We start from the raw sequence: 25,644 nt of genomic DNA, 5'->3' as shown, positions 1-25,644 counted from the left end.
TGAATGTCTCAGATTTACAACACATCAAAGAATACAACGCACGATACAGGTCAAGTCCTCGGTTCTTCAAACCCTATGTCCTGCTGCTATGAGTCCCATGACCCTACGGAGTACTCCAGGCCACGTTGGGTTTTTCTTGTCACACGGTTCGCCCAAAGGAGCCCGGCCTTTTCGCTAGCAACGGCTTGCTATTCGTCAAGTCTTTCAGAGAGCTATCGGGGTGTATCGACATTATCACATCAATTTTCGCATTCTTGCAGAGATTGGGAGCGGTGTTGCTGCCACGATTTGTCCCCTTTGCAGCGCAAGGTCTCATGAGATACGAGAATACTGCCTTGTGGTTTACGCCTAAGCTATAGCATCAGAAATCGATAGGTATGAACTTAGTGGGGAAAGAAAAAGGACTCTTGTGCGGCATCGCCATATCGCGGAGTTTATTTTGTTTTTTGGTAGTGTTGTAAGTCGCAAAAGCCAAGGTGGTCAGTCACAGTTACCCGTCGTTGTTGAAGAGTGCACGTGACGTTTGTGATGGAGAGGATCACCAAACTGCTCCTACTTCTCTTTTTCCTCCACAGCCAGCTTGCAAAGTATCCAAGACTCCATCACGCTGGCAAAAGCAAACTTGGCAATTTTTGAGAGTACATTATGTGTTCGAGATAGCACTCACAACCCGCCGGTCTGATCCACATATGAAGGCTGAGCAATGGCTAGCCCTATACCGTCTCCCAAGTTCATCCTCCGTGGGCACAAGGCCGCCGTCCATGCAGCCACATTCATCAGACGGAATGAGCGGCTTGTGACGGGAGATTCTGAAGGCTTTGTGGTGCTATGGGATCTTACTATTATGAGACCTAGGGCTGTTTGGCGCCCACATGAGAATGCAATTCTGGGAGTACGAGGGTGGGGAGAAGACAAGCTTATCACGTAAGTGGCTCGCGGGTGTCCTTTGTGTCTGTTTTTTGTTCAGGTCGTTTTTGGGAAAGCATGGCTCGCTCACACTGCCGAAGACATGGTCGAGATCACAAACTTATTGTGTGGAAGATTGCGAGAGAAGATGAGAGTGGCTTAAGCACAGTACTGCCGTTGGATGGTGTGGATGTCGAAAGACGTCGTCCCTGGCTGGTTCATCTACTGGAAGTAAACACGATGAACTTTTGCTCATTTGCAGCTTGTCCATTAAAAGATTCTCAATACTCGCCGTTCCTTGGAACATGTCCCGAAATTCTGGTGGCTGTTCCAAATACCCTCGCATCAGAATCTGTATGTCTTTGTCCCTTCCCCTCGTATCATGGCGTCATACGCTAACATTGCAGGTTGATATATATACTTTGCCATCGCAGAAGCGTGCCTACACAGTCCAACCAGGATCAAAAAATGGTATGGCAATGAGCCTGTCCCTGGCTCACCTTGAGAAATGCCTGACCTTGGTCGCTGCTTTTGAAAATGGATATGCGTCTGTTCACCGATTGACTCCTGAGGGGAGTTGGGTCACGACATACAGGACACAGGCACATTCGCAACCCATCCTATCCCTAGACATTCGGCCAGACTTGAAATGCTTCTTTACATCGGGGGCAGATGCCATTGTTGCCAAACACCCGATCCCGACAGCCCCGCAAGAGATGGCCAAGCCATTCAACCCATCTGAGCGCATTATAGAAGAGATCGACGAGAACCCCAAACAAGGGAGTTCTCTTCTTTCGAGTGCCTTGACACCGGAATATGCAAAGGGGAAAGACAACGAATCTGCATCGGAAGAGTGGAAACATCCGAGAAGAGTAATCAATACGAAACATTCGGGGCAGCAGAGTCTCGAGGTTCGATCTGACGGAGCAATCTTCGCAACTGCTGGGTGGGACTCCAAGATCCGAATATACTCCTGCAAGACCCTCAAAGAATTGGCCGTTCTGAAGTGGCACAAAGACGGCGCTTACGCTGTCACTTTCTCTGATGTGGGACGGGAGACTTCACAGACCGCCAACGCCGACAGAGAGGCACAAGCCGGTTGCGAGGTGCAGCAAGCTGTTGACACTATTGTTGATGTCAGTCGACTGTCTGTTCAAGATAGACGAGCTCACCGCGTCAAAGAAGCTCATTGGGTTGCTGCCGGGGCCAAGGACGGCAAAGTGAGTCTCTGGGACATGTACTGAAGCACGCAAAGCAAAGGCATGGCCCCAAAGGCAAACACTGCGATACGAAAATCACGGCCCATAACGTGGTTCACATGTACGAAACAATGCCAACGTCAATGGAATAATACAGAAATGTCATAATTCATACTCCCCACTCCTGGCGAGCTCCCACCACATCCTTAGCACCCACGCGGTCACCAGTGCATCTCTCTTCTTCACGCTCATCTCCTTGGTAATGAACAGTTTGCAGCCCTGTGCAGAATTCAGCTCGCGGGCAAGAATCTCTCCCCGTTCATCCGACCATTCGTACTTGACCGCACTGGCCTTGGTCGACACTGCTGAAAATAGCAATCCCCGTACGACAACCTGGTGGTCTAGCCCTTTCGCAGCGCGGTGTACTCGGAATCCATTCGCCGACGAGAACAACCGAGGCCGATACGTGCTCATCCCAAAAGAGCACAGATTATGTCGCGAGACTGATTCAGCGTTGTACAAGAATACTGGACCTGTGATGATGCCTGGATGTTTCAGGTCATATATGTGGCGTTTTTGTGTGACAGCGTGAGACTGCGGTCCGGTTGACGAGGGAGATGGCTTGATGGTGGTGTCCAGTCTCTTCACGGTTATGCTTCTTGTTGTATCACGGAGATGGATCAGCTCACGTGATAGCTCATATAGCGGTTCTGTAACAGATTTATCAGAGTAGATGACATGGCCGCTTATTTGGAGAGTTGCCGGAGGGAGAAGATATTCCTCAGCGTTGGTGACTTCGCTGTATGAAGGTGGCTCAACGTCCATCTTTGTGGATTACTACTGCTGCTGCCAGAGCTTGAGTGGAGCTGTGAGATCAATTCGGGGCGGCGTACTCGGGGTGTTATACTACTGCCATCAGTCGTATCCGGTCACAATCGCCGCGCCAAGATGTGGGATGGGCGGTTTGTCTCAGATCGTGTGGCTTTTGGTGCTCGTGACGTGGGTCCCGAGGCTTGGGCAGCCGCGATGTGACATGTCCAATAAACTGTCAAGGTGATGCACCATGAAGAATGTCTATTTGTCATTTGCACTCGGCTCTTGGCCCCTACACAGCCATTTCACTTAAAGACGGTTGCCCATGTTGATGTGGACGGCTTTAACCTGGCTGTAGGCCTCCAAACCAGCCTCACCAAGCTCTCTCCCAATACCGCTCTGCTTGACACCTCCAAAGGGAACCTTTGGATCACCGTCATTACTGCTATTTACCCAAACCATACCCGCTTCAATCTCAGATGCAACTCGGTGCGCACGCTCCAGATCTTTGGTGAAGACAGCAGCTCCAAGGCCGTAGGTGGAGTCATTGGCTCGAGAGATTGCCTCTTCCTCCGAACTAAACCGACTAATCACCACGACGGGGCCAAAAATCTCCTCACGGTAAATTCGCATGCTGTCCTTGACCTCGGTGAAGATGGTAGGTTCGATGAAGAACCCCTTGGTGTCAGCATGGAGGGGCTTCCCACCACAGACAAGTCTCGCACCCTCGGCCTTACCGGCTTCCACGTACTCGAGAACTCGCTCATACTGCAGCTTGGAAACTTGGGGGCCCTGGTATGTATCGGGACTCCATTGGTCGCCAACCTTGCTGACCGTCTTGGTCTGCTGGACGAATTGGTCGACGAATTGATCATAGACACTGTCCTCGACCAGGATGCGCGACGTGGCCGTGCATATCTGGCCTTGATTGGACATGATTCCGAGGTGAGACCATTTTACAGCCTGCTCCAAGTCACTGTCTGCGAAGACGAGGAGAGGCGACTTCCCTCCTGTCTCCAGAGTATTGTTCTTTAGCGTAGCGGAAGCTATCTTCATGATGTGTCTGGCAGTGGCTGTAGAACCGGTGAAGGCGACCTTGTCCACTAGAGGATGCTCGACTATGGCCGCTCCTGCGTCCTTTCCATATCCATTCACGACGTTGACAACGCCGGCCGGGAAGCCGACCTCCTTGATCAATGAGGCTAGAACAAGAATACTAAGGGGAGTCTGCTCGGCTGCCTTGATCACGACAGTGTTTCCGCACGCGAGGGCTGGTCCGAGTTTCCAAGAGGCCATCGACAACGGGTAGTTCCAAGGAATAATTTGGCCGACAACTCCAATGGGTTGACGGATGGTGTAGGCGAACTTTTGGTGAGTGGTGGGAATGGTCTGGCCCGAGATCTTGTCCGCCCAGCCAGAATAGTAGCGAAATGTGCCAATGGCTTCCTCCAAATCGACACTAAGAGCCTCGGCATACGTTTTGCCTAGAGTCATTGCTAGCACGCTTGGTGATAGCTGTAGGATATTTTTGCGAGTCGTATTTTGAAGGCCCGGGAGTGGGTGATGAAGAGGATGGAAATAGGGCCGACGCGACGGTGAACTCACCATTATCCCAGGCTTCAATCGTAGCAAACAACTCCCTTTGTGCTTCCAGCCGGTCCGCCAGACGGCTTATCAACTTGCCCCTGTCGGACACAGGCATCTGCCTCCATGAGGGGTGCTTCAGTGCCGCATGGGCGGCCTTGACAGCGTCGTCTACGTCTTCAGGCCCGGCCGCCTGCACGGTAGCAATTTCGTTTTCAGTGCTGTGAGACCAAGTCCGGGTCAGATTGCGACGGTTGGAAATGTCAACCTGTAGTCTGCGCTGGACAAACGCGCAATGCACTTACGCGGGGTCAATAGACGTGATGGCCTGTCCGGATCTTGACTTGACAAACTCGTTGTTGATGAAGAGGCCCGTGGGCTGGGTGTATTTTACGCCATTTGGAGCTGTTAGTTGGACAGACGGGGCGCTCATTGTTCCTGCAGAGACGGAGGAATTTTTGACTTGGGAATAGGTGAGGTCAATTGGTTGGAGTTTGATATGTAGGAAATGGTCCGAGGAAGGAGGAGGCGGGGTAAACGTGGTTCATGTGGTCCAGTGTCGAGTCTCTCTTTCCTAGATGGGACCTGGAGATGCTGAGCGACGAGCTGCGTTGGTGCAGTTGACTGTTCATAGAGACTATACGTGCACAATAGAAAAAATGTTAAACATTGAAGGCTCAAGAATTCGAGACAAAATGACGTATATCAATCCAACGAGAGCTTTATGGGCGCGCAAACCCGGGGTAAACGGGGCCGCGGGCCGCATCGTGAAGCTTGGATCGGCGGCCGACGGAGCCGAAATCCGGAGGTTGAGCCAATTCCGAAGCACTGCAAACAAAAAATTAAAAATCAAACATGGCCGGGGATGGTTCACGAAAAAAATCCTTCAGCATTTGCGCGTAAATGGATGCAGATGCGTCTCCATCCCATGAACCACTGTTGCAGCCATGGGAAGCCTACGACGATACGAAGAGCCACGTGACTACGAGGTGCGGACAGCGGATCACGCAAACTCCGCCGAAATCCATCTTGTCCGATACTCTTTCAAGCCACTCGGTACAACCCCCGTGGCCACGTCCGAGATGTGGGAATGGCGCGAAGCAGCCGTGTGGCAGATCTGTGAGGGCTTGCTTGCCTGAAGATGCCCAAGTCCGTAATTGCCGGAACACGGACGACACCAGGGCAAACCAGGAGGGCGTTATGCAAGTCGTCGGTCTCACCGCAACCTCACGCGCCCACTCATCATGAGCCATGTTGTGACTCACGTCACCGCCGGCGTTCAATGAGCAACGAGCTGCAGAGCACGGCGGGAGCAGTGAGCCCAAAGGAGCAGAAGGTTGCGACAACCATAACGCGAGAACCCTGCCTGGTTGGCGACATCCCGGCCGGCGCAACATCAACTGCGAGCCCCATCAAGCAAAGCCTTCTTTTGCCCGTCTTGGCGGACTTGCTTGGTAACATTTGAACTCGTCCGCTTGAAGCTAAATTAGGCGGCTTACACAATCAGCCCTGCGGACTTGGCGGGTTCGTCAGGGCGCCGTCGAATCGAAAAAGTCTCAGGCCGGGGATGCACCCGGGCAGGCTGCATGCGGCTGGCCACTCATGATTGTCATGGACTCACAAAATGTCCACGTACAACGTAATGGTGTGTATCCACCGCACCGACACATCATCCCGTTATGGCTCATAAGCGCCGGTTGTTGTGTGGTTAGGCTATCCAAATTCTGTCTCGTTGTCATGACCTCGCCGCGACAATATGCACCGCTGGGCCTCGGGGTCTTGGATGGGTCGTAAACTCCGCATGGCTAACCGCATCATCTCTGCGCGTCTATTTGTATGATTATCAGTGAGTCGTGGTATGGTGGTAGGTGTTATGGTCCAGGTAGGGCGGAGGAACTGGATGTACTTTGAGTTGTCAATTCATCGTCGTTGGTCTTTTGCCTATATGTATGTCTGGGGTCACCCTGTCAACTCCCTTTAATATTCCACTTGTATTATCCGCGACTTGGTAGAATCGGGGACCTTCTATGAAAACACACGTACACACATATATACATATACATATATTCCAACCCTTTGAATCCCTTGTTGCCAATCTTCTACAACACTGATAATCACCTCGACGGCTCACACTCACTGTTCAGTCTCTGCTCCCACGGCGCATTTCGCCTTTCAGCATAGAACATAGCACGACACAAAATATTGCCCAGAATGGCCAGCGCTACGGGCCTGGCGGCTCCCAAGGACTCGGATCGAACCATTTCTTCAGCGTCGACCATCGCCGGGGACCAAGTGTCGGAAAAGGCCGATTACTTGAGTGACGGCGAGAACGAAAGGCGTAATAATGATATGCAAGAGAAACATGACCATGTGTCGTCCAACGTGGCTGACCATGTGCCTGACGATGCCGAATATCCCTCTGGTATTAAAATGGTCTTCATCGTTGTTGCTCTCGTCATGAGTGTCTTCCTCCTGTCTCTCGATATGGTAGGCCGTGCTTCTAGCTGCTCCTTGTCAAAACACCACTGACACGTTTCCACATAGACCATTGTTGCTACCGCCATTCCTAAAATCACCGACGAGTTCAAGGGTCTTGATAAAGTAGGCTGGTATGGTGCTGCCTTTTTCATGACGGTTGGTTCTATGCAGTCAACATGTACGTTCTGGTCACCTGTCCCTCCTTCATCATAGTCGCAGACGTTGCTAAGTCCATCGTGAATAGGGGGCAAGGTTTACAAGTACTTCCCACTAAAGACATCCTTCCTCGTCGCCATCTTCATATTCGAACTCGGATCCGTCATTTGCGGTGCTGCCCCCAGCGCAGAGGCCCTCATTACTGGACGCGCGATTGCTGGTGTCGGCGCCGCTGGTCTCGGGGCTGGCGCTTATACCATCATCGCCTTTTCTGCTCCTCCCAAGCAGCGGCCTGCCTTTACCGGCATCCTCGGTGCTTCGTATGGATTCGCTAGTGTCATTGGTCCCCTTCTCGGGGGCGCATTTACTGACAACGTCAGCTGGCGATGGTGTTTCTACATCAACCTCCCCATCGGAGGTCTCTCCGCTCTGGTCATCTTGATCTTCTTCCAGACGCCCAAGAGTGCTGTCCCCGTCAAGGCCACTCTCTTGGAAAAGCTGCTGCAGATGGACCCTCTCGGCATTGTCTTGATGATGGGTGCCACCGTCACCTACATCCTTGCTGTGCAGTATGGCGGCGTTGCCCACGCCTGGGACTCGTCTGTTGTCATTGGCCTCCTCGTTGGCTTTGTCGCCATCACGGCGGCTTGGGCTGCCCTTCAGTACTTCCAGGGCGAGCGGTCCATGGTTCCTCCTAGACTCGCCAGGGAACGCACCAACTGGGTCATGAGCGCCTTTGCCTTCATCTTTGCCGGCGGCTTCTTCGCCGCCATCTACTACATCCCCATCTACTTCCAGTCCGTCCACGGAACGAACCCAACCATGAGCGGCGTTCGCAACTTGCCATTCATCGTTGCCGTCACCATCTCTACCATTCTCAGCGGCACCTACGTTTCTGCGACTGGCCGATACCAGCCCATGCTCCTCGGCGGTGGCGCCGTTGCCACCGTCGGAGCCGGTCTCCTGTACATGCTTGACGTCGATTCTTCTACCGGTGCATGGATCGGATACCAGATTGTCGCCGGCCTTGGTTGGGGAACCGCCTTCCAGATTCCCATGATTGCTGTTCAGGGCTCAGTCTCCCCGGAAGATCTTGCCGCGGCCACCGGCATGCTCCTCTGTAAGTGTCTACGACGTCTGTATTTATCGTCCAAGGCGATTGATCCCCCAACAACTAACCAGTGAAATCCTTCTAGTCTTCCAGAGCATTGGAGGTGCCTATCTCGTCTCCGGAAGCCAGTCTGCATTCATCAATCAGATGGTCGGCCACGTTCTCAAGAACGCACCCCAAGTCGACCTGGGAACCCTTGTCCTCACCGGCGCTACTGAGATTCGACACGCATTCCCTGCGGACCAACAGCCTCTTGTCATTGTCGGCTACATGGCTGGTCTTAAAGTTGTTTTTGCCATGTGCATCGCTGCCACTGGAATCGCCACTCTCATCGGCTGTTTCACCCGATGGTCGAAGCTGAAGCAGGCAAGTATGACTGGTGGCGGCATGGCCTAGATATAACATGCTTCATAATGCGTCTCCACAAGTAACTTGATACTCGGAATTGATCTGATTTAGAATAGAATACTCTAATGATTGCATTGGGAAGTGGGAATGCGAGGTTTACTGTTGGCGCAGGACGGAATTCTATATTATACTGTTGATAGATTTGATAGCAGGTTAATGAGCACAATCTCCCGCATGTTTTACACACTCTTATAAATTACCAATAGTCTCAAAGTTACGACAAGTGCTGGGTGGAAAAGGGATCGAAATGCGAATTCTTGCCTGACAGCGAAGTTTGCCTGCTCGTGTTGTTCAAACTTCATATAGCCTGCCTCCAAGGGTTAGGGTTATAATTATACCCATGGACCCTCACAAAGAGGCCCTTGCTCTCCACGCCTGAAATAGTCCGAGTTCGACACTAGCCACGAATAATACTTGAGTGATTTTTCCAAAGATTTCAATCCCAGGTCCATGATCCACAGTCATAATTTCCTGTTTGCGACGACAGCGGTTCGTACCCCCGTGACCATGACTGGTGTGGCGGATATGTACGTGGCATGTTTTCCACTTCCGACTCTATTCGCTCAACAATCAATTGAAAGTAACATGGTCGTGTAAAACTACCGAGATTATCATGTGTTGGGAGCAAACATGAATACTTTAGGCAGCCAAGTTCCCAACTAAGAACAATACAGTTCAAAGCCATTGCTCATCCTTGCTCTACCCACCATGCATGATGTATGTGCACGGCAGAACAATCAGTATTCACCGCAAACTTTTCATCAATTCATAGATTCAGACTCCCACTCGGGTATAAAACACTATTATTTGGCCCGGAGCACATTTCAGTTTTCCATTTGTTCCATTTCTTAATTTTTTTTTCAAATTTCACATCCCAACACGACGACGTCGCAGCAGCGCTCCCTTGGGTTCATTTCAGGCTGCTGCTGACTCATCCGCCTTTTCTCTCACCTTGGCCCTCATTCTCATTCCCCATCAAAAACTACGGCGTCCCCAAATCTCCGCAGCAGAAACCATCACGAACAGACTCCTTTTCAAGGCCATTGCGGCCCGAAAAATGGAAAATACACTTTTTCCCTCTCTTGTCATTCCCCTCCACCCACGCCGCCTCACACACCGTCCCTTTCCTCCCCCCTCGGCTTTCCCACGGCAATGCAGCGTCTGGTAGCGCCTCGGGTCGGGGCACGTGCTGCCCATGGCCCGCGGTGTGGCCCGTCGCCATACATGTGGTCAAGGGCATTACGGACGGCCGTCGAGACCGTGCCGTCCTCGCCTATACGCGTGCTCCGCGCGGTCGAACAGGTCCGGAGATGGAGGAAACCGCACATGATCAACTATCGCAGCGTGGGGCTCGTCCCTACCATGGGAGCCCTCCACGAGGGCCATCTTGCTTTGATCCGGGCCGCAGCCAGGGAAAACCACCATGTTGTCGTGAGCATTTATGTCAACCCGGCCCAGTTCGGCGTCAAGGAGGACCTGTCGTCCTACCCGGTTACGTGGGAGACCGACACTGCTGCGCTGGCCAAGCTTGATCGCGAGCTGGCCGATGACGGGGCCAATCTCGGGCGCATATCCGCCATCTTTGCGCCGACCACGCCCGAGATGTACCCCTCTGGGTTCCCCGGACAGGCCGTCGACAGCAAGGGGAGCTTCGTTACCATCACGCCCGTGGCCGAGGTTCTCGAGGGTGCCAGCCGGCCTACCTTCTTCAGGGGCGTCGCCACGGTTTGCATGAAGCTCTTCAACATCGTGCAGCCCGAGCGCGTGTATTTTGGGCAGAAGGATGTCCAGCAGACGGTTGTCATCCGGCGCATGGTCAAGGACCTCATGGTGCCCACGGAAGTCGTCGTTTGCCCGACCGAGCGCGAGACTGATGGCCTGGCCATGGCTTCGCGGAACGTCTACCTCGGCACTCGCCGTCGCGAGGTGGCCGTCGTCCTCAATACCGCCCTGCGAGCTGCCGAAAATGCCTACCGCGGAGGACACACTGATCGCGCCACCATCCTTGGCGCTGCGCAGGATGTTTGCGCCATGATGCTCAGGGCGCAGATGGACATGAAGCCGGGTGAACGGGCTCAATTCGAAGTCGATTATATTTCTCTCGCCGACCCGGATTCCTTGCAGGAGGTTGACGCTGTCGATGTGGCAAAGGGTGCTGTTTTGAGCGGCGCGGTGCGAATGTTGCCTGTAGAAGAGCCGTATGAGGGCGAGGATCTGGGCCATTCCGGTGGCCCTCCTGTCAGATTGATTGACAATATTATTCTACCACCCAAATCAGCTTGAGTTCTGTCCTACGGCGCGTGTGCGTCAGCGGCTATAGCGGTTTAGCCGCTGCTATTGTTGTACATTATAAAGAGGGCTACAGTTTTGGTCATGTGCGGGTCGGCTCTTTCTGGCTCGGGGCTTGAATACTTTGCGCGGGGTTCAGCGTCGTCAAGACCAAGTCATGGCATGCAGAAGCGTTGATATTCATGATGGGTATATAGACGTTTTCGGGTTGTACAAACGTACATGTTCATATTTTTACAAATGTGCCCGCTGGTTCAGCTTCTTCTTCCTCCTCCGCACATCCTTCTTGTGCGCCTCCTGTTCCTCGATGCTGAGCCGACTGGGAACTTTGTTCTTCCCCTGCTTCTCGCCGTCCACAGCCTCGGCGAATAGCTTGGCTCCCAACTGGTCGGTCAATCTTAGCACACGCACACTGACCGTGGCCCCGTCGCGTCGGTTCTTGCCTTCTCGTCGTGAACTGGCAATCTTTTCCGTGAAATCCCAAAGTTTACCTGCAGCAACGAGGGCATCGGTTTCGGGGTCTCGCGGCGGCCGCCATTCTGGATCGAGTTGAATCCTAGGCGGGATCTTGGGGTCCTTGGACTTGACTACGTGAATGATTTGATCTTGCTCAAAACGGGTGTATGAGTTCTTGAGGGTCTCCTTGTTCACGGCTTCAAAGTACGACAAATCTCCTTGGTGGTAGAGAGTTTTACCCAACTGTTCAGAGTTAGCGTACATGTATGATAAAGACGCCAGTTCCAGTTATTCACTTACGAGCTGAGCGCTGTTCTGCGCTTTGTTTTGCTCAACCCAAATGTCTCCATTGCTCCCAGGTGGTGGCGATAGGCCCATCAGTGAGACAGCCGCAAGCCAGCTGGCTTCTATGAACGGCCAAATCAAGAAACAATAGAAATCGTAATTCTCGCGGCCTGCCTTGCGTTCTTCCATGGACAGCCCGATCGTGGTGACAGTGCCACTCTCATCACGATCGAGTCGAACAATATGGTCTGCCTCGAGGCCCCGGAGAGTGTTATCCAAGTTTGTGACAAGGCCATCGGATCCGAAAATGAATTCGCCGCGGAACAAGGAGGACAAGAAGAAGACTTGGTCCTTCAGTTCTGCGTATGAGATATCTTGCATAGCAGGTCCACCACCACGCTTGACATGCATGTACATTGCCGCACTAACCAAGGCCTCATAGATGAACAAATGAATGGTCATGTTTCGGTAGAATGACAGTTGGAAGCGGTCAACCGCATAGAAGGTTGGCTCAGCTAGGCCATTGACAACGCCGACAAGGTCCTTGCCAAGCACATCCAAACCACGATGGATGATTTCCGATGTGGGCGCGTTTCCAAAGTGAGCGACACGCCCTCCCTTGGCACGAATTCGGGCAGTGAGCCATTCAACGCGGCGGATCAACTCTTGAAAACCAACTCCACGGCCACGCAGTGTAAGAAGAACTGTGCCAATAAGAGCGGTTGGCATGACGACGGACACGGCATTGATGTCGCCTAGCACCTTGTACCCCATGGTCCTCAAAATCTTTTCACGAGCGGCTCTCACGTCAGGGTTGTGGTGGTCGGTGTCTAAGCCAGGAGGAATAGACGGAAGGCGAGATAACTGCTCATCAACAAACTTGCGCAGGCTCCACGGCTCATGAAATCTGACGTCAACTCTACCAAGCTTCAATGAAAGAACAGACGAGCCACCAGAAACGAAATCTGCCAGGTTCTCCTTCTTTTTCGGCACCCCAAGCAACTCAGTAACATAGCCCTCAGTTTCAATGACTTTGTCATACTGAGTACTGACGGGACAAACAATTGCGTCATCAACCCGCCCAGATAGAATGCTGTCAAGAATAAAGCTCAGAATGCCGAATTTCGGCGGCAACAGCTTCCCGGTTCGAGAGCGGCCTCCTTCAATGAAACATTCAAAGTTGTAGCCCTCTTGGAGCAAAGTGTCGATGTAGCTCTGTACCAACGTGGTGTATAAGGCATCGTCACCAAATGATCGCCTGATCCACATGGCACCAGCATGCTGCAGGAAGCTGCCGAGGAGCGGGATGTTGAGATTATCTCCGGCAACGACAATAGGCAATGTTAAGCCGAGGCGATAGCAAATGAGCTGCAGCGAGACGTAATCGACGTGAGATCGGTGGCTGGGTAGGAAGATGATACTCTGTTTCTTCTTGGCAGCAAAATCGGCAACCTTTCGTAGGCGCAAAACTTCCTCGCTGGATACGTGTATTCCTTGGTGATAGGCTCTGGTCAAAAGCTGGGTAGCCATGTAGTAGGCCCCGCGAATAAATGTCTTGCTTTCCATTTTGCAGATCATGTCGTCGGTCATCTTTTCTGCGACTTCCTGGAGCCCATTCTCGAGAGCGTTTCGCCTCTGGGCGCACTTTACTCCAAAGTCTTTGTCTGCTTTGTTTATTAGTCCTTCCTTGACTTCAACGGCGACCCTGTCCTCGGCAAGCTTTGTGATGCGTTCCTGAAGCAGTGGTGCTGACAGAACCATTGACTTCATATTCTCTGAAAAGCCGGAATAAAAGGCCGGTTGTCCGATTACGTTGTTATATGCTCGCCAACCCTGACCCGAAACGTACAGCGAGACTTCTCGGAGGAATCTACAGGACAACCAGTCAGTATGTGCTTCAGCTCATGTTACCGACTCTCTTGGGATATGTAGGTGTCGCGGTACTGTAATGGTTCGGCGCGGAACGAGGCAAATTGGTTCAGCAATGCCTCCTCCTTGCCCTCATGGCCACCCTCCGGTTCAACATAACCACTAGGTTGCAGGGTGATCTCATCACCGAGAATCTGTAGATCGGGAGCAGAGCTGCTGCCAGCTTCGGCAGGCTCGTCGTTGGGCGGCATGTTTCTGCCGGCGATGGAGGGAGCGAGATAGAGACTATGGTGACACGGGCGCCGATGGTTAAAGCGAGCTGCTGAGGATCGTGCTAGTTGGCGTCAGCAATACCATCAAACAGCAGGCTCACCCAGCACGGCATCCCCGACGAATGTTGATACTCTGGACAGCATGGAATGAAGTTAAGAAGCTAATAGCCAAAGGGCGAGCGGCCGGGATAATATTGTGGGGGAAGCTGGCCGATTGCACGATCAGCCGAGGGAATGGCCAACATGTGAAACCATTGGTGGGAGCTTTGAGCCAGAATCCCGACATCTGGACATCGGCCACCAAGTTGGGCGCTGGTGGCCCCGCGTTACAGCAGCCGAGCCGCCTGTGGCTGAGCACTGCTGACCCGTAAACTCAAGAGTCAAGACTGAACCGACTGGTGCGCCACTTGTGGGGCAGACTCGGACCTGACTGTGGAGAAGTTGAAAAAGATCCCAAATGTCAGAGAGGTCACCAGTCTGGAATCTTCTTGCCCGTAAGCCAAATATCTGCATAATCACACCACGCCGCTTCGAAACCCGCCGGGGCTGATATGACGCCTTTACGACATCGCACAATCTCCAACATCTTTCGTCTGTGCATGAGATAATTGTCACGGGCCAGCAAATATGGCGGCAACAAACCCCCAGCAGCTTACGCAGGATCTGCTTGCAAGAGCCCATTCTCCAGATAGCGTCAACCGCATATACAGTGAAAAAATCCAACACCGTTCTCTACATCTTCGGCCATCTTCGCCCTCGCCAGCCGCAGTCAATGCTCGAACCGCGCGAAGAAAGATTCGGGACCAAAAGAAGGCAAGGAGCAAGGCCCGTCCGAAGCCTCTCTCATCTCGAGAACGACGGAAGCTAGGGCTGTACGACATCCCCAAGGACGGCCAGAAATACAGCATATATGAGCCACTCTACGAACTATGGCAAGGCTATGCGAGGGAGGTTTTAGGACGTGATATATTCCGTCGTGGCCCTGAGGCGGCGGCCAAGTTGGCCAGCGCGGAACTTCATGGTGCTCTTACCGAGGTCGTCAGAAGCCGATGTCCAGGACGTGTGGGCTTGAAAGGCATCATTGTTCGCGATCGCAAGTTCGTTATCGAGATAATCACTGAAAAGAAGGGCATCAAAATTATCCCCAAAGAAGGAACGACATTCCGTATTGAAATTAGGCCCGAGACGACCCAAACGGCCACTGATTCCAAACCCTTTGTGTTTGAAGTCTTGGGAGATCAACTAATGCTTCGTTCCGCGGACCGCGCCAACAGAAAATTCAAGCAGCACTTTCTCCCCGATCTTTAAGAACTGATCTTGTGGATACGTCATTTGTTCTTGAAATGGACAACTTTGCACGAAGCCTATGCTGGAGCCCTCCAGAGCAGTTTCAGTATCGCGACCTGTTGTTTTCGTTGCCTCCAGCTCATCAGGCCGGCTTTACTTCATCCACTTTCTACCCATCTGTGCAATATGGATTGAGATTGGCATAACTCTGCTTTAGGTAGATCCTGAGCCAAGTCAAATCCGTCAGACATCCCTCTCGTTTGTCACAGTCAGCGCCCATATCTCAGTCTCATTTTTATCATGCTCATCACACGTAGCATGGTTGCGTTGAAATTGGGAGTAGACGACCCGGGAGTACGTCATTCAAGGATTCACCTTGGCAGGTTTATGTACGACATGCCCTTTCGACTCAATACGTCCAGCATTTTGAACTCTTCCTTGTACTTTCATTGGAAAGTCGTCAACAGAAAGCATCCGCAAAATAGCCAACATAACTTAGAGGGGACAAACAATTTGTTCACAGGCTCCGGATTGAACGATTTGACATATTTTGTTGAATTAAGCCGTCGACCGGCCTGTGCATGTCTTGAAGAACAGCTGCGATTATAAGATCAAAAACTACCAGATCAACGCGCAGCCATCATGTATGTAGCTGTAGAAACTGGCTTCTCCGGTGCAATGACGCTTCCCGAAGGGTCACAAAACGTGGACACGGTGCCTCGTGCTACCCATCCTAAGAATTGTCAATGCCCAAAAAAATATACCCTCGACGTCCCAAGTGCATTTTTGCGTATGCCGGACTTGGGCACACTTACTTTGTCTTTGGCTGATTCATGTTAAGCGTCCAGCAAGGGCCTAGGAAGAAACGGCCCCGGCCACTGGAAGTCACCACAGCCTTATTTCACCAGTAATTATGGACCCTTATTAAAGGCAAATATAGTTAATACTCCGTACAGCAACGTAGATGCAAAAGTGGATTTTCTTCCCGAGTGTCTATGAATTATACTTGCCAAGGTAGCGACCCGGTATCGAAGCTTGAATCTCTAACTCTACGCCCGCGTGAGTCGTTTCAGAACCCAATAAAGGACCTTGCAGGCGCAAACTTTGGAGCACGCGTTCTGCGCCCATATTGTCATACTGCCATATTGCACATGTTCGAGTGTTCTCCACGTTAGGATTCAGCCCTCACGAAGCGGCGCCGGGTAAAGATCGGAGGGGCTTCTTCCGGCTTAGCGTTACATGCCTTCCCAACTCCCAGCCACTCAAAGGACTTGAAGAGCTGATGGTGGACTTGAAAATCCAGCCACTTGTGTTTGGCCCGCCATCCGCCGTCACTTTGGTGACTGTCTGCACACTGGCACACTGGCACACTGGGCGCCGTGGGCTGGCCTGGTGCTGTCTTCCGGCGCCTGCGTCGACGGAATGGAAGGGAAGTGGCACCCGGGGGGCAAGTGGCTGCACCTCGACTTCTCCGTATTGCAATTTTGCCTTTTGCCCAAACCTCAGGTTTTTCCCACCCACTAGCCTCACAGCTCTACTAGCTTTCCGTCAACTTCCACCTCACGCTTTGTATGCCATACACGACTTCATCAGCAGCCCTCTGCGCGTACTTTTGCATTGCTTAATCGCTCCGAAAGCATCCTTTGCATCGACCTCTACTTGTACAATCAAAATTACACCGACACTCACCTACTCGCCCTTTTTGACCTTCCGTCCACCACAAACACGGACGAAAGAAAACCCTTAGTGAGGCGCGACATTCTAGCACAACACACAACACACGACCCGTGGGTGAAGAACAGTATGACATCCAATCTTCCTTCCAGCTTTGCCTCGGCTGCAGCTGGTCAGAATGCGAATCGGGATGCGAGGGGCGGCAGAGGAGATGGAAGGGGAGCTGCTGGAGGTGACTGGTGAGTTCGATATTTGCTCCTATTTGTGCCCTCCACCGCCAGTGTCTGCGCATTTTCCATGCTTGGTGTTTCTGTAATGACCGCATTGCTTGGATTTTCTCTTGGAGACACTTCCCTTGCGGCAATGGCACCAGGTCATTTTTTTTTATTTTTTATTTTTTTTCCGCGGCATACTTTTGAACGCACCGCGCTTCCCAGATCGATGGGCACGTGTGGTCAGTGCGGATACCGCTTGATGCCCAGCTCCTATCCTACTCTATTTCACAATCAACCTGAAGCAACATTCGCCATTAAATTTGCGCAACTATCGCTAACTCTTCTGGCTAGGTCGCGCAGAGACGGCCGATCTGCTAATGGCACCCTCACTCTCCGACGCTCCTCAACGACCCCCATCGGCCAAGCTTCACAATCAGCCCCCTCGACCGACCACGCTGTTCAGCAACCAATCTCAGTTGACACAACCCCAGTGCTGCCCTCAAATTACGACGCCGGACCTGCACGATACACCAAGGATGACCTGTTGGGATTGTATCGGTCGCAAAAGCCAGGTGATGATCCGACACGCCTCTTTATACCTGGATGGGACCCGACGCACGTTAATGGTGGCAATGTCAGGGGCTGGGGAAAGACCAACGACAGTAATGTTCCACAGGAGCCCGGTGCCTGCTGGGACCATGATGGACATACTGCTCCCATGGGCTTGCACGAATTTTCGACAGAGGAAAAGGAGGTAGGTTTTCCGACTGAGGCAATCGCTTGCCTTTTGTGTTGCTTCACATCGGACTAACATCATTCTTTCTGATTCAGGCCTTTTCTACCGAGATCAACTCGCCTCTGAAACCCCCAACGCAAAACAAAGACGGCCATCAGGGAAATGTGAATGGCCGAAAGGCTTCTGTTTCCCAGGGCTCCGGAAACTCGTTCGGGGTCATATCTCCCTCATCCGCTACACGACCGGGAACACGACGACGTGAAACTATTGAATCGAACCCGTTCAGTGGTGCTCTTGTTTCACCAACCGCGGCCAGCAGGTTTTCTCGGGAGGATTCCTCGCCATGGACGCAACGAAGAAGCAATGACTTGCGAGAGTCTGAGCCAGATGACGGCGAAGCCGACGCAGCTGCGCGAGAGTCTACTACTAAGCTGCCTTTTGGGAACTTGATGCGTTCGAATACTGCCGGTAGTGCCGGGATGTCCATGTGGCCTTCTTCGAACCCAACGACCCCTGCGGGTGGCGGCTTTGGCAACTTTGCAATGCCGCCCTCATCCACGATTGGCGACAGGAGGGCTGGCGGCGCTGCCCCCGGTGCGAGTGGTAGTCGTTTAGCTCATTTGATTCCCAAGGATACTTCGGATAACAATGTTGCCAAATCTGGCGACACCCAAAACCCCTCATCACAGCACTCCTGGCGAACACGTCCTCGCACTGATACTGACCCATTTGGTGACGACGAATTGTCTGGAAGTGCCGTCCTGGGTGGCGCACAAGACACCGGCTCGGCTGGACACTCCCATGTCAGTCGCGTAGGTGTTCTTGGCACTCCTGTGAAAGGCTCGACAAGCGACTTTGGTATGTCAGGGCTCAATCTTGGACTCCAGCAAGGGCACGATGGACCAGCCAGTCCGTCAGAGACCAATCCTTATCGCAGCCCCCTTGCGGAGCGTCACGAACATGATGAAACGGAAACCGGCGCTGGTGAGCAACCCCTCGCAGCAGGACAAAACGAACCATCAGCCACCTTCGGGTCCATATCCAGGGGATTCGGTGCGCCTAATTTTGAGGGTAGTGACCGCAGTCAGACTTCCAGCGTTGGTGCAAAAGGTTATCCGTTGGGAGGTTTGTCCGGGTGGCCAGCTCCGGCCGGGCCATCTACAGGAACGCCGGACAGAGAACGACCGAGCTTTGGCAATGCATTTGGCAGTTCTTTGTTCAGTCCCGTTGGAGATATGCAGTCACCAGGCCTGTCCAACCTGGGTAACGTATTTGGAGCCCCCGGCGCTGGACTTGGTACAGGAAGCATTGGCCGTGGCAGCAAGCTTGGGTCGCTCTTCCCTACGGCGATGCAGGCCCAAATGCAAGGACATGATCAAGAGCATGGCATGAATGACACATTGCAGGGCCACCCCCTAGGAGCTATTGGCCGAGGCACTTTACCCGGTCCAACACGGGATACTGGAAGCCCTATGCGACCTAACAGAGGCGTCTTCGAAGAACTTTTCCCATCGAGTGACAGTGGCAGATCTCACACGGGTTTTAGTGCGCCTGACAATGTCCAACAGGTTGGGGTCGGAGGATCTCAATCATTCACGCCAGTCACTGGTGGTATACCGTTCGGTGGTGCCCAAGGAAGTGCAGACCCTTCCGGAACTCAAACCAGACAGATGGTCATGCCTGATAGGATGAGGTGGGTGTATCTTGATCCTCAAGGGCACATGCAGGGGCCTTTTACCGGACTAGAAATGAACGATTGGTACAAGGCCAACTTCTTTACTCCTGATCTTCGGGTCAAGAAGATTGAGGACTCGGATTTCGAACCCCTTGGTCAGCTGATACGCCGCATTGGCAATTCACGCGAACCATTTCTGGTACCGCAAATCGGTATTCCACATGGCCCAGCTCCTCAAGGAGGCCCGTTCAACCCAACGACAGGTGGTGGTGTCATCCCGCCACTGAGTGGAGTGTTCCCCAGCTTTGGCAGAACGCTGACGGCGGAGGAGCAGAATAATCTTGAACGAAGAAAGCAGGAGGAACAGTACATGATGGCCCAGCAACGAGAGTATATGATGCGCCAGCAGACCATGCCCAAGTTCCCAATGCCAGGCCCCGGGCTCCAGCATCATTCCAGCGCTCACAGTCTACAAAGCCAGCCAAGCTTCGGCAGCATGACGTCACCCATTGGTGTTGCCCCCCAGCAACAGCCCATCGGAGCTGCCGCTCCGCAGCATGGTTCTTTTCCTGATACTCAAACAGGGGTCCAGGCTGCCGGGAGAGGTGGTTTGGGAAACGGAGACCCTTTTAGAGTAGACGACTTAGTCGGTCTATCTGTGGCCGAGCGTGAGGTTCTTGCAAGTATGCGTGGTGCTAGTGACGAGGCAACGGATGACCAGCAGCAAGCCACAGACACCGGATTTAGGGGAAGCCTTCCTGGTACCGAACAACTTACCGAGGACCAGGAGGGCTTCCGTGGCAGACTGAAGGAATTTGAGGAATTACGTGCACAACATGACGCAGAGCGGCTGACTGAATTGGCAAGCGAGAAAGAGACTAGTTCTGCTGTTGACGCTACCCTCGACACTTCTGCTCCTCAGCATCCTACTCGGGGCGGGAAGGGGAAAAAGAAGATTTCTGAGGATGGCACCTTGTCGCTCACCCAACAGGTGCAGAAGGCACAGGCTGCTGCCGCAGCAAGCGTCCAGCCAGTGGAAGCTGACATGCCAATGCCATTTCCTCCTCCTTCATCCGCTACACCTCTCCCCGCACCGACAGCTCAACGAGCACGATCCAACCTACCTGAGCAATATAGCCGATCCCAAAGCGGTACTCCAGATACGGCTCAACCCCCACCCCTGGCTCCATGGGCAAAGGAGCCAGGCCAAGAGGGGACAAAGGGACCCAGTCTGAAAGAGATACAAGAGGCTGAGGCTCGCAAGGCTGCCAAGGCTGAAGAAGCCGCTGCCGCTCTCCGCAAAGCTGCAATCGAGCAGGAGGCTGCCCTAATGCGAGAAAAAGAAAAGCAGGCCGCTGCTGCCGCTGCCGCGGGTCTTCCTGCTACGAGCACCTGGGGACACGGCTCTCCTGTTTCTGCCTCTAGCCCGTGGACCAAGCCGGGAACTAACAAGGGAACATCTTCTGGACCCGCGACGTCTAGCTCTGCTAGTAGTAAGAAAACATTGGCCGAAATTCAACGTGAGGAGGAGTTTCGCAAACAGAAGGCAAAGGATGTTGCTAGCCAATCCGGGATGCCTGTGAATGTTTCCAAGAGCTATGCCAATCTCGCGGGCAAGCCTAATACTTTGCCTTCTCCATCTATACCCCAGGCCGCAAGCCCATCCATCGCCGGTTGGGCAACCGTTGGCGCCGGCGGTAAGGTCAAGGTACCAAACGGACCAGCTGCCGCCCAAGTTCCACGGTCTCTGAGCTCCTCTAATGTCAAGGCACAAGCTCCGACACCCGGTAGACCTATCAGCAAGCCGGCTTCGACTGTTGGCAGCGTCGCTAGTAAGACTGAGCCGGCCAATGTAGCGAATGGAAGAGTTTAACAAATGGACACTGCGAGAGCTTTCCAGAGGAGGTCTCACGTGTGATGGTAAGTCCCAATGCACTGCCAGTGCAAGACTAGCAAACATCGTGCTGGCGAGGTCTTGAACTAACTTTGCTGCCACAGTAACTTCGCTCCAAGCCGACTTGAATATGTTCCCTCTCGACTCGAGCATAATTGCAGATGCCGTCTACGCCAGCTCTACTACCATGGACGGCAATCGCTTCGCTGCTGAATATGTGCGGCGAAAAAAGCTGGCTGAGAAAGGTGTCGTAGAGAAACAGTCACCTGGAGAAGCCGCGAAAACAGCTGCGGCCGGAGGTGGATGGAGTGAAGTTGCAAAGCGAAGTGGAAGCGCCCAGCCTAAAGATACCGACGCCGGAATCCAAGGCGCTGGCTTCAAGGTAGTTCCAAGCCGAAAGAAGGGCAAGAAATAAAGACAATCGCTCTTCCACTTCTTGAAGCAACGTTAAGCATAGGATAAAACCCTTGTTGGACGTAGACACGGACTGTCACATGATTAGCTTGGCTGGAGACAGTAATTTGGGATGAAGGCAACTTTGGTTTGCGAAACTGCTGTTGTTGCATCTGTTTGGAGACAAACTGTTCTGGCTTTAAATGCGTGGTTACGATGATGATGCGGTAGGACACTCAATGTCTAGGTTATGAGAGCGCCGATTAAGATATGTACAGCGTGTAGGAGCCATTTTGTCCAAATATGGTAGCAATCAGGTAGCCTCAATATGGGCAGAAGCGTTGCCAAACCGACATGGCAAATGTTCACCCCTTGAATTAATACGGTGTCTTATATTGAAGGTACTGGGTGATGCACAACCGTATATGGACTTTTAAAGACACCATTCATCACACCAGCATCAATTTGCCCTCGAGACGCGTCCTTATTTCTCCGTCTTTGATGACCATTCCCCATCCCCTCTTCATCCTTCTGCTTTCACCTCTGGAGGGAGGGCACGTTTATTTCGAAACTTTTAATCCTTCCATCAGAGCTTCCAGCATATTCCAACCCTCTGATCCTTCCCAGTTCTCCTTTCCGCGGCTCATGACGCTACGAATTGCACTACGCGCTTTTCCTTTCCATTTGCTGCCCACCGTCTCGACGTCGTGTCCCCAGTTCTCCAAAATGGATACAAGCTCATCCGTCCGCTTGACCACCTCTGTCCATCCCTTCAGATCTGCTGTCCAATCTACCGAGTCCGCAGCTACCTCGCCTGGCAAGAGACCGCTGCCAGACGACCCCACGGCTGCTCTCCACGCGCGCTCAGACGCATCAATGGCGCCTGCATAGTCCCTTCTCCATGCACGAAGACGGGACAGAAGAGACCATAGCTCGGCGCGGTGCGTGATGAGTGGCACGATCTCTTCTTCTAGGAGACGAGTGACCAGGCGTTCCATGGATCCTCGCGGTGGCTCGTAGACGCCTGTTCCGACGGGCTTTTCTTTGGAGAGGACTACATCCTGGAGGAGGGCGGAGAGGACGTCTGTGTCGATGGCGTCTTCCGTCTTGCGGATTCGCAGCATGTGTGTGAAGGCGAGGACCATGTCTGGTACGTCGGGGGGCTGCATTCGAGCAGCGAGCGTGAGGACATTGTCCCAGATTCGCCAGTTGTCGTGGGCAATGGATGCGCCTTTCTTGTAGGCGGCCAGGGACTTGGATAACAGGGTGGCAGGGTCGCGTGACTTGTCTCCTGAGCCCTCTAGGATATCGTCCTCTTCGTCATCTTCGCGAGCAGCGGCTTTGGCTTCATTGTTTGCTGGGACTGTGTCCTTTTTCTCGGCAGTCACTTCGCAGTACAAGCTCCACAAGGCACTTCCCAGATTGCTCCAGGTTCTGGCATCTTCTCCGCCAGCCACGTCATTGGCACTGCCTATTGAGCGGCTGTATGCCTCCGCGGCATCGTCAAATTGTCCCAGGCGAAGGCTAATATCACCAAGGCGACTCCAGAGGTCGGGGCTTAGTCGATTAACAGAGGTGGCTAGTTTGTAGGCCTCGCGAGCCTTTGCCAAATCTTTCTGCGCGAGGTAGTACTCTCCGAGGGACTTTTGGGCCCTAGCGTACCGCTGCTTAGAGATGATCCATGCCTGCTCATAGTGCTTGGGGTTGTTCTCCAGATCTCCCAGTATGCACCAAAGTCTGGCGGCATTGGGCGGTGGAGGGCTTCGTTCGGGGCCTTCGAAACTGGTTGCCTTGAGATGCATGACGTCTTCAACATCCTGGTCATCTGGATCAGATGTTGCAGAAGCATCTTCAGCTGTGGGGTGGAACAGTCTCCAGCGAACAATAGACTTGGCCTTTTCGTCACCACCACTGCCACGTCCGTCCTCGTCCTCAGAGGCGGCAGCGCTGGCATAACACAGGGCAACTTCCGCCCAAAGCCGCAAGCGCTTGAATATTTCGAGGGCGGAGGTAAGAGAGCCAACCCCAGCCCACGCGTATGCAAGCTCTGATTCAAGATGCCATCGGGGTGGCGTAGATAGGGCATCGATGTACCGGAGGCGAACATGAGCGGGGGCCGATTCAGTTGCTTTAGGGGCGGGTAAGAAGGATGTAGGAACTTGAGCCTTGGGTGGTGGAACCGCATTTTCATGGCCAGGGGCGGTGACTTGAATAGTCGGCACGTCGCTCTCATTTTCTGCCCTTTCGTCAGACCCTTGAGCGGGTTCGGTCTCGACATTTGTGTCTGTAAGAACCTGGTCTGCCACAGCTTGCAGTTGCAATACACCACGCTCTACCGTCCTGCTGCGGTGGACTTCAATCCGTGAGCGTACGAGTAGTGCCTGTGTATAAATTTGCCAGTTGGTGGATTTATCGGCGAGAACTCGAACAGCGTAGGGCAGTATTTCCTGTGACGTAAGAGTATCAACGGGTGAGAAGGCATCCTTCAGAGTTGCCTCTGTGAGGAGTATGATTTGATCAAGGGGAGCCAGCTGGGGTTGATTATCCGGGGATATATCTGCCAGGGAAGGCGGTAGTTCCTTCTCCCTTTCTCCATCCTTGTCATGATGGTTTGAAAACTGTATTTCCTCCAAGAGAGTGTCGTCGTTGAGCTTCAGCGCGTCTGGCTTCGCCTCCTCCTCCTCATCACCCCCATCCTCCTCAATAAGATCCTGGTCAGTGCTGCTACGGGCAAGGACAACCAGCTGACTGACACTGTTCTCTTGAAATTTGGTTCGCTTTCCAAGCGCACCGGACAGGGCATACTTCAGTCCTGTAAGCCGAGAGGCTTCTTTGAGAGCACCCTTGGCCTTTTCATGACGTCCAAGGAGGATGTAATTGTTAGCAGCTTCAACGAAGAAGTAGGCCTTGTCTTGGCGGCCCCATGATTCTGCTTCAGACCACACTTCGTTGCCGGCTATTTGGCCACGGACCGTGTCCATGTCGATCAATATTCTGGAAACTAAGCTGGGGACCTCGCTCCATTGAGAGCTCTTGGTGAAATTTGACCCAGGGCCGAGACTAGGTTGGGTAAGAAGTTTGTGATGCCAGGTGTTGATGCGAAGTCTGATCCATGACAGGCTATACTTGACAGGGCGGCTTTCTTTATCTTGGAAATAAAGGTCCGCAGCGGTCAGGGCCTCGCTAGATAGGACCGAGTTGAAAATATATCTAGCAAGAGAGAAGAGCTCAAGGTAAGGTATGTAGCTGTAAGGAGATACGCCATCAACTTCAAGATGCGCCAAGCAGGCTTTATGCAACTGCGTCGGAGCGGCAGACTGGTCTGTATCAGTGGATGACGGCGCAGTCCAAGCCTTGCTGAATCTCGATTGGATCAACGCAAGCTTGTCCGCAGGCACCACAGGCCCGGTTACGTTCGCTTGAAGAAAGATATCAAGAGCAGCCAGGCCCACATGGAGACTCTCCCGAGAGGGAATGGCAGAGATATCGACAGTAGATGGCGAGCCAGGTTGATTTTGCCGTAGCGAACTGGCAACTTCGGCCACATGAGCCTCGATCAAATGAGCTGCTGCTTGGCCCTCTGACAGGATAGAGAGATTCGTGGCGGCATCGTGATGTGAGCATGAGGCTGATACTTTCCAGGCCGCAGGGTCCGGACTATGCGCCGCCATATTTCGCCTTCCCCCCGTCTTCGTCAAAGTTGAAGGTTTCCCGTCAAATCAGAGTGAGGGATGGTTCATGGGAGATTTTGGCGATTGAAGGGTCGAAGTTTGTGCGTGGCAGCAGTTTTCTTGCTGATGAAGTAGCTGATGTGGTGGAGGGGAAGAGTTGGTCAAAGAAATTCGACCTGGTTTGGAGCATCGTCAGTCACATGGAGATTTTTTTAATCGTGGCACCAAAGCATTTAGCTGCTTTCTCTATATTCTTTTGTGAAACAAATAAAT

At 52.9% G+C, this 25,644-nt stretch overlaps 11 protein-coding genes across 12 annotated transcripts; 8 read left to right on the top strand and 3 right to left on the bottom strand.

Moving 5' to 3' along the window:
• Positions 1-703: 703 nt before the first annotated feature.
• Positions 704-2,150, top strand: asa1_1 (Astra associated protein 1 Asa1; the record flags this gene model as incomplete). Its single annotated transcript, XM_066118768.1, has 3 exons — positions 704-924; positions 1,008-1,260; positions 1,314-2,150. 3 exons carry the CDS (start codon positions 704-706, stop codon positions 2,148-2,150), a joined length of 1,311 nt encoding a protein of 436 aa, XP_065976289.1.
• A 1,077-nt stretch (positions 2,151-3,227) lies between these two features.
• On the bottom strand, positions 3,228-4,935 carry ALD2_1 (mitochondrial aldehyde dehydrogenase; the record flags this gene model as incomplete). The annotated part of the gene is made up of 3 exons (XM_007812406.2): positions 3,228-4,402; positions 4,524-4,723; positions 4,808-4,935. 3 exons carry the CDS (start codon positions 4,933-4,935, stop codon positions 3,228-3,230), a joined length of 1,503 nt encoding a protein of 500 aa, XP_007810597.2.
• A 708-nt stretch (positions 4,936-5,643) lies between these two features.
• Positions 5,644-5,967, top strand: J3458_005378 (uncharacterized protein; the record flags this gene model as incomplete). Its single annotated transcript, XM_066118767.1, has 1 exon — positions 5,644-5,967. The coding sequence occupies one exon, from the start codon at positions 5,644-5,646 to the stop codon at positions 5,965-5,967; it is 324 nt and encodes a 107-aa protein (XP_065976288.1).
• Positions 5,968-6,713: 746 nt separating this feature from the next.
• On the top strand, positions 6,714-8,830 carry J3458_005377 (uncharacterized protein; the record flags this gene model as incomplete). The annotated part of the gene is made up of 4 exons (XM_007812405.2): positions 6,714-6,989; positions 7,047-7,158; positions 7,225-8,256; positions 8,333-8,830. The coding sequence occupies 4 exons, from the start codon at positions 6,714-6,716 to the stop codon at positions 8,641-8,643; spliced, it is 1,731 nt and encodes a 576-aa protein (XP_007810596.2). The 3' UTR covers positions 8,644-8,830.
• Positions 8,831-9,535: 705 nt separating this feature from the next.
• On the bottom strand, positions 9,536-14,066 carry J3458_005375 (uncharacterized protein). Of its 2 annotated transcripts, XM_066118764.1 has the most exons (3): positions 13,630-14,066; positions 11,701-13,555; positions 9,536-11,643 (listed from the first exon to the last, which is right to left on the bottom strand). In XM_066118764.1, exons 1-3 carry the CDS (start codon positions 13,803-13,805, stop codon positions 11,179-11,181), a joined length of 2,496 nt encoding a protein of 831 aa, XP_065976286.1. In that variant the 5' UTR covers positions 13,806-14,066; the 3' UTR covers positions 9,536-11,178. The 2 variants fall into 2 exon arrangements, with proteins under 2 accessions (XP_065976286.1, XP_065976287.1); XM_066118765.1 differs by having other exon boundaries at positions 9,536-13,555.
• On the top strand, positions 9,600-14,262 carry pan6_1 (pantoate-beta-alanine ligase). The gene has a single exon (XM_066118766.1). The coding sequence runs from the start codon at positions 9,808-9,810 to the stop codon at positions 10,936-10,938; it is 1,131 nt and encodes a 376-aa protein (XP_065976285.1). The 5' UTR covers positions 9,600-9,807; the 3' UTR covers positions 10,939-14,262.
• Positions 14,263-14,453: 191 nt separating this feature from the next.
• On the top strand, positions 14,454-15,134 carry POP4_1 (RNase P/RNase MRP complex subunit; the record flags this gene model as incomplete). The annotated part of the gene is made up of 1 exon (XM_007812402.2): positions 14,454-15,134. The coding sequence occupies one exon, from the start codon at positions 14,454-14,456 to the stop codon at positions 15,132-15,134; it is 681 nt and encodes a 226-aa protein (XP_007810593.1).
• Positions 15,135-15,413: 279 nt separating this feature from the next.
• On the top strand, positions 15,414-15,722 carry J3458_005373 (uncharacterized protein; the record flags this gene model as incomplete). The annotated part of the gene is made up of 1 exon (XM_066118763.1): positions 15,414-15,722. One exon carries the CDS (start codon positions 15,414-15,416, stop codon positions 15,720-15,722), a length of 309 nt encoding a protein of 102 aa, XP_065976284.1.
• A 1,194-nt stretch (positions 15,723-16,916) lies between these two features.
• SMY2_2 (kinesin-like protein) lies at positions 16,917-21,286 on the top strand (the record flags this gene model as incomplete). The annotated part of the gene is made up of 3 exons (XM_007812401.2): positions 16,917-17,026; positions 17,354-17,756; positions 17,834-21,286. 3 exons carry the CDS (start codon positions 16,917-16,919, stop codon positions 21,284-21,286), a joined length of 3,966 nt encoding a protein of 1,321 aa, XP_007810592.2.
• A 151-nt stretch (positions 21,287-21,437) lies between these two features.
• Positions 21,438-21,722, top strand: SMY2_1 (kinesin-like protein; the record flags this gene model as incomplete). Its single annotated transcript, XM_066118762.1, has 1 exon — positions 21,438-21,722. One exon carries the CDS (start codon positions 21,438-21,440, stop codon positions 21,720-21,722), a length of 285 nt encoding a protein of 94 aa, XP_065976283.1.
• A 538-nt stretch (positions 21,723-22,260) lies between these two features.
• Positions 22,261-25,453, bottom strand: J3458_005370 (uncharacterized protein; the record flags this gene model as incomplete). Its single annotated transcript, XM_007812400.2, has 1 exon — positions 22,261-25,453. The coding sequence occupies exon 1, from the start codon at positions 25,369-25,371 to the stop codon at positions 22,261-22,263; it is 3,111 nt and encodes a 1,036-aa protein (XP_007810591.2). The 5' UTR covers positions 25,372-25,453.
• Between the last annotated feature and the right edge of the window lie 191 nt (positions 25,454-25,644).

This window comes from Metarhizium acridum (assembly GCF_019434415.1).
Source record: "Metarhizium acridum strain ARSEF 324 chromosome Unknown scaffold_31, whole genome shotgun sequence".
In the NCBI taxonomy this organism is placed as follows: Eukaryota; Fungi; Ascomycota; class Sordariomycetes; order Hypocreales; family Clavicipitaceae; genus Metarhizium; species Metarhizium acridum.
The sequence above is the reverse complement of the archived record's forward strand: the minus strand, read 5'-3'. Positions and strand labels throughout refer to the sequence as shown.